The sequence below is a fragment of the Taurulus bubalis genome, assembly GCF_910589615.1.
Source record: "Taurulus bubalis genome assembly, chromosome: 1".
NCBI lineage: Eukaryota > Metazoa > Chordata > Actinopteri > Perciformes > Cottidae > Taurulus > Taurulus bubalis.
In genome coordinates this window covers 24,194,824-24,206,401 of record NC_136589.1, presented here as the reverse complement: position 1 = coordinate 24,206,401, position 11,578 = coordinate 24,194,824, and the positions used below count along the sequence as shown (strand labels likewise).

Below are 11,578 nucleotides of genomic sequence, written 5' to 3'. Positions count from 1 at the left end.
ATGAGCCGTCTCTCGTTGCCGTGGCTGTATGCCGCCCTGCCGGGTCTGCTGTGGGCCTCGCACGTCAGCCTGATGGTGGAGGGGGACAACGACGCATCCAGGATCTGCAAGCCCGCCCCCCACTGGACGATAAAGGGGCGCGCACCCATGCAGGACCTGCAGGGGAGCGTGGTGGTGGTGGCCCTGCTGAAGGCCAGCTGACAGTTCTGCCTCACGCAGGCCTCCAAGTAAGAGAACGGACCCATGTGTCAGATGTGTTGTTTTAAATGAGAAAGGTTTAAGATCAGGAGGACATATTCAAACACGTTGATTAGGCCAGAGACAGTTTGACTTGAGTTTGCCCAATGCTATGCCCTTTCCACCTGGTTTACAGTGTCCCTGATAAAAGCACTATTTACACGTATAGGATTATACAGAGAAGGCCAAGTTGTCTTTAGATGCTTTAGAAACAGGAGGTCTTAGAAATCTTCACTTGAGTAAATATTCTGCAGCCAAATCCAATTATTCAACATTCCGTTTGCATTATAATGCATATAATAGCTGTCTTTACAGGGCTTGTACAAAGGCACTAAAGTAGTCCATGTGTAGGAGATACGAGTTTTCAGAAGTATTACAATCCCTCCTCCGGATTGTGGGGGTTAGTGTATTGACAAGGTTCACAATTCATGAGTTAGAGGCACGTTTTGGTGCTTTCCACAAGTGTTATTGAGTTGGCTGCAATATGATGTGTAAAGAGTCAGTTCACTTCATCAGCCTTTTCTCTCTCTCTCTCTCTCTCTCTCTCTCTCTCTCTGGCCCTCTGTAGAATTAGAGGCCTGCGTGACAAGCTGAACCGCAGCAACCTGAGCGAAGTGTCTTTCATGGTCGTGAATGAGCGCGAGGCCCAATCCAGAGCCATGTACTGGGAGCTGAAGAGGAGAGCGCCCCCTGGTGTCCCGGTCTACCAGCAGGAGCCGCTTCAGAATGACGTGTGGGAGGCCCTGGATGGCGACAAAGACGACTTCCTGGTCTATGATAGGTGAAGCCTACGTGGATCAAATTAAGATCATTTTTTTGCCCCGCCTAAATTATTGCTGCTTTATGGTCTATTTGACTCTAAACTGACCATCTAAACTAAATTACATCATGCTGTATTGAAGAAGACTTGGAACTAGAGATTGAGATCATAAACTCATGTTTAAAATGTTTACTGAGGGAATATATCAAGATAGAAGTAGTCATTTTCTCATAGACTTCTATACAGGGGCGGTTTTGGGCACGGGCGACCCGGGCAGCCGCCCGGGGCGGCACTTTTTTATGACACGTGGGGGGCGGCACGACCACTTAAAATAAAAAATAAAAAATATTTTTTCAAAATATTGTTTTCCAATATCTATCATATCACTGTGTGGGGAATTGGCAGATTGGCGCCCCCTGCGGCTGCGGGCGGGTGGCCCTGCTTGCTGGGGGGGTGCCGGCTGCGGGTCGTGTGTGTGGGGGGGTGGGCTGTGGGCGCGGGGGGATCCACTCTGGGCTATAGAGCCGTACTCTAATGCAGTGGTACCCAACCTTTTTTGAGCCACGGACCGGTTTTGTGTCAGACAATATTTTCGCGGACCGGCCTTCACGGTGTAGACGTGAGGGGGGCGGTCTCGCCCGGGGCGTAATTACATGTAGAACCGCCACTGCTTCTATACGACCAGACTTATTTTTGCAACCAGAGGAATCGCCTCCTGGTGGTCAGTAAAGAGACTGCAGGTTTTGAGGACCTTTGTTTTCCAGACCGGAAGAGTTTCCGCCTGAACTCTCTCTCTGCCCTGCTTTAATAATACATATTTCCAATCACCACTTTCTGGATTAAATTATACTGTAGAGTTCACTTTTGTTTTTTAAATATTTAAAATAGTAAAAGAAAAATGAATTAGTTCATGCATCACATTGTGAAAATAAGGAAGCATTTCCCATCAACATTTGGATTCTCTCTCCCTTTTCCTCCAGATGTGGTCTGCTCACCTTCCACATCGTGCTGCCTTACAGTTTCCTGCATAACGTCTACGTAGAGGCTGCAATCAGAGCCACTTATCTTAAAAACATCTGCAATTGCACTGTGAGTAATTACAACACACACACACACACACACACACACACACACACACGGCTGCAAATAGTAACTGTAATCTACTGATTTTCAGTGTTTAGAACTCACTCATCCTCAACCCTCAAACCCCATTTAGTTAAAGCTGCAGTCATATATACATATTTTTGTATTCATAATGGAAATAATTGCCATGTATAATGTAAAAAGAGGACAGAAGCACAACTCCAAATGAATGGCAACGTTGCATCATGCCTGCTGTGCCATGTAAATGAGCAACTGTAATAGCAACTAGACGACATAACATGTTTTTAGCTTGTTCTGCTGCCCTGTAGTGGACACTTGCTTTAAAATATAATAATAAAATCTATCTTCATGAATGAACGAACATGAATGTGATCATTCGCAGGCTAATTCTTCCTTATCAAGTGGCGTTAGCAGCTTCATGAAGAACGAGACAACACCCTTCATTGTCAGCCAGACAACTACAATACCCAGAGTTCAACTGGTCACGGATGATCCGGAGGGGGGAGGGACCGCTCCTGAAGCGACTCATCACCACAGCCACCACCACCATCATCATCATCCTCCCCCGCATCGTTCCTTACCCCTCCAACAACAACCCCACCATCACCACCAGAATCAGTCCCAACATCAACATGATGCAAGTCAGAATACAACTCTCCATCCTCTCAGTCACAACCATCATCATCATCATCATCATCATCATCATCAGCAGCAGCAGCAGCAGCAGCAGCAGCAGCAGTAGCAGCAGCAGCAGCAGCAGCCTGGCAACCACAGTCATCCTGGTGGGATGAAAGTGGATAATTAGGATGCCAGGAGTGGATTTTTTTTACGGCAGAACATACAGACACACAGCAGTTCACGGAATCTTTTTGGGCAGTCATCAAATTGATGTTTTTTTCCCCCGAGAGCACCTCCACCCCTCTGTCCTCTGTGTGGATGGCGTAGCCGGTGCTTCCCCGTTCCTCTCCCATTAATGAAGTTCACGGTGTGAAACCTGCCTGCAGGAGGCCGCGGACGGATGCGCGCGCACGCTTGTGTGTGTGTGGAGATGTCAGGGTGTGCTGATGGTTATTGTCACCCAGACAGAGTCAGAGGACGTTGTACGGTGCTAGTAAACGAAACCTCCAGTCAGATTACTGCCCAAACATTTTTCTTTTCTGGGGTTCAGATTCTTGCTGTAAGTGATATGCTGTGCTACTTTTAGTGCTGTTCCTTTTATTCTTTTCTCAAACGTGTGCAAGCATTTTGGGAGGTGTTGTCACAATGAATTAGATTAGTATCCAATTCAATCATTAGAGGTGATAAATCACACCAGAAGGCACATTAGTTTTCACTTGCACTTGTATTTATGTGCAGTATTAGTGGATTTAATATGTTTTGCATATTTGCTGTTTGATCTGATTGAAAGTTTGCCACTTCCAATTATACACTTGAACGTGGAATTAACCCTCTAGATCTGTGTTCTCCATTAAAAGTAAAAGACATTGATGAAATGTTCCTCGGTGTCTCATCTCTTTCTGTGAGTTGTGTAGTGCCTTGACGTTCTACCTAACGGGAGATGTGAGGTTCTGGCAAGGAATGTGTGGGAGAGGGCTGATGAGAAAAGCAGGAACAGGTGTGCAGGTGGGCGGGGACCGAGCAAGAAGTCATCACAGCAGCAGAGAGGAGGAAGTGGGCAAGAGAACAATCTCAGTTTTAAAACTAGGGTTGGTAAACTGACTAGATAAAACAAAACAAAATTGAATTAAAAACGCAACCCAGTGTTCCCAATCAAACTAGAAAATATGTCAATTAGTGGGCTGCTGAGGATTGTGTTGCGTTTCCTGTCTTTATTCTGAGCTAAAATAGCCAGCTGCTGGCTCTTTCTTATTCAACAGCACGTTGTTATAAAAGGATATGCGGATATTTTCTAAAACGTCAAACCACTGTATCACTTTAAGAATAGGTAAACTGTGCTCACCTTTTCTTTTATAAGAAAGAAAACAAAAAAACACCTGGATCTCACTTGGATGCATTGGAAATGAATAACTACACAATTACATAATCTGAAACAAAACAATATATATAAATAAATTCCTGTAGACGATCTAAATAGTTACAATCATGTATCGCACCTTCTAAATAACACTGGAACATGGTTTTAGCCTGACCTGCTATGCTAGAATAAAGGACCACGCTGTCATATGTCATGCTGGACACACACACACACACACACACACACACACACACACACACACACACACACACACACACACGCAGAGCAGGTGGATTACCTCAGTGTTGCTTAACACATGGCTGAGATGTAGCATGCTTTGACAGAGGAGAGCTGAGGAGAAACATTGGGAAACAGCAACTACCACCATGAAGGTAAGGCCAAGGGCCAGTATGTGTCAATTCTTGTTGTTCTTAACATTTAAGTAATACCCCTGTATTACTTAAATGTAAGTAGTTATATTTCTTTTCTTATGTGTTTTTATGCTTCTACATAAGAGCAAATGTGGCCTATTCATTTCCTCTGGGGGTCAACAACGTACTCTGATCCTGTGGTAACTACCTGCATGTAGTTTTCTAAACGCCAGCTTGAAGGAACAGTGTGGCGTCAGCTATGCTCAATTTGGCTCTTGTAAAGTTTTGTGGATCACAATCCCCAATCATTTATATGTGTCTTGAAAATATTTCCCCCTGGTTTATAAACGCTGTAGTAAACCTGCTCGAAATAAACCTGAGCAGGTTGTAGCAGCCTGGCCATGTGGGGGATGTTCCTTTGTAAATCCCGGTGAGGAGGCTCCCGGAGGAGCTAAACTACTTATCACCGTCCGCATGGCCTGCTGCTCCCCCAATACATTAGTTTGTGCTTTCACTCGCCGCCAGTGGTTGGCTGGTAAACAAAACACTTGGATTTAAAATAACTTCTGATGCCTCCCCTTTTAAAAGAGTGTGCACATTAGAAACTTAAAGCTATTTGGTAAAAAAACTAAAATCCCAAATAGCATTCAAAACACAGCACTTTGTATGTCATTTTACAATTTAAAACTGGTTATTAACACCTGTGTAATTCCCAGAGACAGTAAAGTCTACCAAAGTGTGTGTTGGAGGCTCCTCGTGTAGATCTATATGTATATACAGTAAAGGAATATGAAGGAGAGTAGAGCTATTCTCTCCCAACACTAGATGGCAGCATAGTCGCAGGCTAATCGTACATGGCAGTTCATCACGCTGTCGTCCACATTAGGCAGCCATTCATCAAGGGGATTATTAGTTATTATCCATTATCAAGAGATACGTTTGGATTAGTGAACATAATCCTCGCATTGTAATCCAGATCATCTCTAGGTGGTTTAATGAAATTTGCAGAGGGGTGCTATTCTTTTCGTAAGACCTTTCAAAGTAGGACGATGGAGGATGAGCATAACAAGTGTGTTGTTTCGAGACAATACTTGTTGCTCATACTCAGTTCTAGTGCAGACTTTTAACATACACATTACAAATTGTTGTGATTTATTTTTCCAGATGACGAAGCCTTGTGACAGCAGAGCACAACTTTATTTACCAAATCCGTCTTTGAGGGCACCTTTGCAGAATATGACAATAAAGGGGACATAGTACTACATTTTTTACTTTTTCAGTACTTGTGCACATACATTTGGGTATCTGGAGTTCATACCAACCCACAAACTGTGACAAAAGAAAACCCAGTCAGTTTTTGCTGATCAGAAAACATGTGTTTCAACAAGCCATTCAGATAGTGCTCTGATTCCTATGCCACATGCAGACTCATTAGAATATACAGCTATGTCCCTTTATGGCTAGAATATTATAAAATGCTATCAATGTGTACAATACTAGCGCCAGCTGATCTAAGAAGTACCATGCAAAGTAGAACAAATGCAACAACAGCAAAGAATACAACCTTATGTGAACAATTCCAACTGCATTGTGCTTGAACATTCCTGTCAAAGGCATTTTGTGAATACACACCCACCATCTGGCCTGGAGAGAGATTACCAAATGTAATTGTTAACACAGTGTTGTAGTTTGGTTAAGTACGTCTAGCTAATGGAAGTTTCTCCTGTTCATATGTGTCCGTGTCAGGGGGTTCAGGCTCTCACCATGTGGCAGAAATTACAATTATTCTACCAGGGGATTTTAAGAAATGGAGGCAAGTTTGTATTTTCCACATCAATATTTCAGTGATATATTGTGAGACGTTTATGTCAGACATTGACACAGTCTACGCTTCACCTATGCTTTTGTCTTGCCGTCTCTGTCTAGACAAAAGAACAGCTGGTTGGCTGCTGGTCTACTCTCCTGTGCCAATCAGCTTCATCTTCCTGTGCTACCTGGGCATCATATGGGTGGGGCCAAAGCTGATGGAGAAGAGGCAGCCAGTCAATCTTAGACCCGTCCTGATAGTTTACAACTTTGCCATGGTTTGCCTGTCGGCGTACATGTTCTATGAGGTACCACTGTGCTGTCCGTGGGAACGTTTGTAAGGGTTGTAAAGTGCTCTAAAAGTCCTAGGTACACTGCGCTACAGCAACAAATAGTTAACAGACAAAGTTGGCATGAGCTGGTGAGTATAGTGGAGCATAGCAGCGAAAGACATTTAGCTATAGAGAGCGGATATTAGACTTGCATTTGCCAGGTGGGCAAAACCAGTGGGCAACCTCCGGGTCTGAAAAGTGAAACCAATCCGGTAGTGCCTCAAACTTGCATTCTCTCTAATGGCCATCAGGGGGCGACTCCTCTGGTTGAATAGAAGTCTATGAGAAAATTACTCTACTTCTCTCTTGATTTATTCCCTCAGTAAACTTTGTAAACATTAGTTTATGGTCTCAATCTCTAGTTTCAAGTCTTCTTCAAAACAGCATGATGTTCATTTAGTAAAGTATGGTCCATTTAGACCACAGCGTTAATCAACAAAATTAATGTTAATATTGCACTATACCTGCTCGATGAGTAAATAGGCAACTTTTTAACAATAGCAACATAAGAAGCAAAATATTAGGTTGTTTTCACAGCTCGTTTTCACAAGTGGCAAAAAAAAGGACAAAAATCCTTCTTAGCTGTGAAGTCAGGCAGATGTAAATCTCATGAGATACCAAAATGTGTATGTGCCCCGTCCTTTTGAGGCATCAGTGAAAGCATGAAGTGTTTTCACTGATGCCTTTCTCACAGCAGGCAATTTGTGTGTGACAAGATGGGATGATTGAGAGAAAGCACAGATGAAAAAGCAGCTTTTATCTTCCCAGTTCACAGCCTCCTCCTGGTTGGCCGGATACAGTCTGCTGTGCCAGCCGGTCGACTACAGTGACAGCCCACTGGCCATGAGGGTACGAGTATTTACCACACCCTACTTTAAGCAACATTTTCTTGCTGAAGCTCCACTCTGGGGGAAATGATCTGTTAAAGTACCTCACAACGTGCACCCTAAAAGACAACACATTTTTCTCCCGGTCGAGCAGATGGCCAGCGTGTGCTGGTGGTTCTACTTCTCCAAAGTGATAGAGCTCAGTGACACCGTGAGTATGAAAGGAGTGAAAAGAAGTTATTTGGATTTTTAAGTGCCCCATTTGCCAACCTGCGCATGTGTTTCCTGCAGTGCTGGCTGTTTTTAAAACACTGGTACATAAGATCTGACATAATGTGTGTGTGTGTGTGTGTGTGTGTGTGTGTGTGTGTGTGTGTGTGTGTGTGTGTGTGTGTGTGTGTGTGTGTGTGTTTCAGATATTTTTAATCCTGAGGAAGAAGAACAGTCAGCTGACCTTCCTCCACGTCTACCATCACGCCACCATGATCTTCAACTGGTGGGCCGGAGTGAAATACGTGGCTGGTGGCCAGTGTGAGTACACGCCAACTCACGGGCCCTGGGCTTGCAGAAATGTCATGAAAATGAAATAAGCTGTGGAAATGACGCCTATTTACAGCACACACTTTTAGACGCACATGCCCGCGGGTTTAAAATGTAGTACTCATCCTGTGTATCCGTGCACAGCTTTCGTGATTGGTCTGATCAACTCTCTGGTCCACGTAGTGATGTATCTGTACTACGGCCTGGCGGCTGTGGGGCCGAGCGTGTCCAAGTACCTCTGGTGGAAGCGCTACCTCACCTCCCTGCAGCTGGTCAGTATCTGCCTGTGTGTGTGTATGTGTGTGTGTGTGTGCGTGTGCGCGTGTGTGTGTGCGTGTGCGCGTGTGCGTGTACGCGCGTGCGCGTGCGTGTGTGTGTGTGTGTGTGTTGCACTTCACTCACCGACATTCACTGCCTTTGCTTTACTTCTCTTTCCACTTTCTATTTTAAAATGTATTCACTCATCACAGTCCGATAGTCGTCTCTCCATATATGAGACACTTTAATATGTTAATGTATCAAAGCGCATCTAAGCGTCACCTCTTTGGGGTAATTTTCTCTGTTCATGTTTTAGCATTATTTACTCGGATCATTTTGGGTGCTCGCTAAGTAAAGATGACCTGTAACCTTTTCACATCCTGTAAGTGAAATATAGCTGTTGCCAGTATTGTAGTACATCGGCAAGTCCTTTCCTTTCTTTCGCTCTCTCTCTCTCTCTCTCTCTCTCTCTCTCTCTCTCTCTCTCTGTCTCTCTCTCTCTCTCTCTCTCTCTCTCTATATATATATATATATATATATATATATATATATATACATGTATATGTATATGTATACATATATATGTATATATACATATATATATATGTATATACTGTGTATATGTTACGATGTTAGGCTTGTGTATTGGAATGGAGAGTTGTCAAAGTTATCTGGATTATCTCGTCACATAATCAAATAGAGACTTGACATTGGACAGCACTAACATACATATTACCAAGCAACCATTATTGCATATCCGTAAGCCAAAAAATATCAAATATAATTAAAAATGATTCAGTTCAATATAATTCAGTTTATTTAAGGTTTATTTTTTATAGTTTACATTGAATCAATTTGTTATAGATTGCTAATCATGATCTCCATCCATTGTCTTTTTTAATATAATGGCACAATTTGAAATGCATGTGAGATCTTCTTTGAACACAGGTGTACCTCCAAGGTTCCAATTTGAGTCACTTGCAAGGGCCCGCTCTGTCTATATATATTGTCTGTATTTACGCCCCTGCTTTTCAGTTCCATGTCTAAAAGACGTGTCTACGTAAGGACGTTCCAGAGCTCGAAGTACTCAACTTAGACGAGCCTAACATGAGGCCTCCTGCTTGGTTTGTTTTTCTTCTGATTGGCCGTTGGATAACTAGGCGGATTAACTAACTACTGGACCATCTGTTTTATGGCGTTGATGAAGATGGCTATATGGCTGCAGCATATATATATGGCTGCAGCATATATATATATATATATATATATATATATATATATATATATATATATATATATATATATATATATATATAGGTCAGTATGGTGGCTGGCCGCCATTATGTAACAATAATTGTACTGACCTTAGATGTGACCCCCAACCCGTCATTAACAGTTGGCTTCACAATTTGGAGCACTGAAGCTGAAATAGTTGAGTTGATTGGGGAGATTGTATTTCTGTGTGTGTGTATGAGGGGGTTTCCTTTTGTGTTTTTGGGAGATAATTATTCATTGGAAAGGGAGGTGTGTGTGGAGTGGGGTGGATGGATATGCAACGTCCATAATGTTCTCTCCTACACCTAATTCCTGCCTGGGCCTTGATTACTATATTGGCTCTATGAAACGTGCATAGATTAGTTAATGACTACTAAACAGCCATGACACTAAATCAGATTGGTGCTCCTCTCTGTGTCTCATGCTAGCTTAACAGGTTTTTACCAGAAGGGAAGTTAACATGAACTTTCATAGGAATCCTGCGTTCATCAGTCCGTGCTCAAACGTATCAAATCATATTTATCCTATAAAAGTGCTGACATGCTAAATGTACCCTAAGACCCAAGGAACCCCGAAGAGCTTGCAGGGCCAGGGGTCAAATATACAAGCTAGCACTGGAGCATTAGCAAGCGAATAGTCCTGGCATTTACCGCCAGCTGTTAGCATTGGCTCTGGGAACAATTTTTAGGTTATTCTAATCCTATTGGGTATTGTATTTGACAATACCCAATATAATTAATGCCACAAGTAGATACATGAATACCTTAGAATTCATTCAGAATTCATGGCCGGAAACTTTTAAATTTAGTTGTGAGTGAGATAGAACAATTACTTCAGATTAGACATGGTCATAATTAGGGTCATCTCGTTCAGGATTACATTGATTGATTTTACGACTTATTTTATGATTAGCTAACTTTTCCCGGTGCAGTAACACATTTGTAAACACATGGTTTGTACGTAGGCTACAGGAAACACATGCAACTGCATGTCTATACCAGGCTACATACTGTAGTATACTATCAGAATTTTAAAACAAATTACAAATTATTAGAAAATTGAGAATAATTAATGAAATATGTACACTGTAGTTTAATCATTGAATGCAACAGTGAAATAAGTTCATGAAATCAGATCTTTGGAAAAGTTACATTTTGTTTAACTGTTTTTTATCGCAAGAGTGACAATTCTCTGACATAATGAGCTGGTACCAGACCTGTTTTTCATGTCTTATACAGGCTGTAGGAATAGATGTTGCTCTGTTGCCAGGTTTGTCTGTGGCCAGGTTGTGGTCAATCACTCTGTATTTCCTTCTCAGTTGCTGGTCAATAAAAGTATTGTCTCACTCTCTTATCTTATCTCTCTTGTCTGTCTGTCTCTCTGTCTGTCTCCCAAAGCTCCAGTTTGTCACAGTAACCATCCATACCACCTACAACCTGTTTGCTGACTGTGACTTCCCTGACTCCATGAACATGGTTGTGCTTGCCTACTCTCTCAGCCTCATCGCTCTCTTCAGCAACTTCTACTACCACAGCTACATCACCAAGAAGAAAACCAAGAAGACGTAGGGCGAGGGGGAGGAGGATGGGGGGGGGGGACAATGATAGAGGGCGTAAAAAAAGCTATTCCTGCGTGTTTGTTTTGCTATGGCAGTTCGATTAATTATATGTGCAAAATACATCAACATGAAAACAATTTGTATGCGTTATGAATGATATATGTGCCCTAACACACACACACAAACGCACATTTGTTACTTATGAGGGTCTTCCATTTGTCACAGACATGCATTGCTTCTGTTCATTCATCCAGTAGCAAGACCACAAAACACACTCAACACACATTAACCCCCGTTTCACCGCTCCCCCAGCTGCTAATGGATAAGACGTTGCTTTATTCTTCTCTCGCACCCATTGGATGGCAGTGGCAGCCAATCAACTGTTGGCTGCCATTAAATCTGTATCCATCTATTCCCTCCACCCCCCTTTTTTAGATCAGGGTCCCCCTCCTCAGCTTCTAGCATTTAATCCTACTTACCAACCCGCAACCCCCCTGGTTCCATCTGTCATAATGTAGAAGGATAATTGCCAGGC

The 11,578-nt window shown here is 42.7% G+C and overlaps 2 protein-coding genes across 2 annotated transcripts; both read left to right on the top strand.

Moving 5' to 3' along the window:
- selenop2 (selenoprotein P2) lies at window positions 1-2,843 on the top strand (the record flags this gene model as incomplete). The annotated part of the gene is made up of 4 exons (XM_079229146.1): window positions 1-227; window positions 806-1,018; window positions 1,978-2,086; window positions 2,484-2,843. The coding sequence occupies 4 exons, from the start codon at window positions 1-3 to the stop codon at window positions 2,841-2,843; spliced, it is 909 nt and encodes a 302-aa protein (XP_079085272.1).
- Window positions 2,844-6,211: 3,368 nt separating this feature from the next.
- On the top strand, window positions 6,212-11,053 carry elovl8a (ELOVL fatty acid elongase 8a; the record flags this gene model as incomplete). The annotated part of the gene is made up of 7 exons (XM_079226171.1): window positions 6,212-6,260; window positions 6,374-6,561; window positions 7,354-7,434; window positions 7,567-7,623; window positions 7,829-7,943; window positions 8,097-8,240; window positions 10,899-11,053. The coding sequence occupies 7 exons, from the start codon at window positions 6,212-6,214 to the stop codon at window positions 11,051-11,053; spliced, it is 789 nt and encodes a 262-aa protein (XP_079082297.1).
- Window positions 11,054-11,578: the final 525 nt, after the last annotated feature.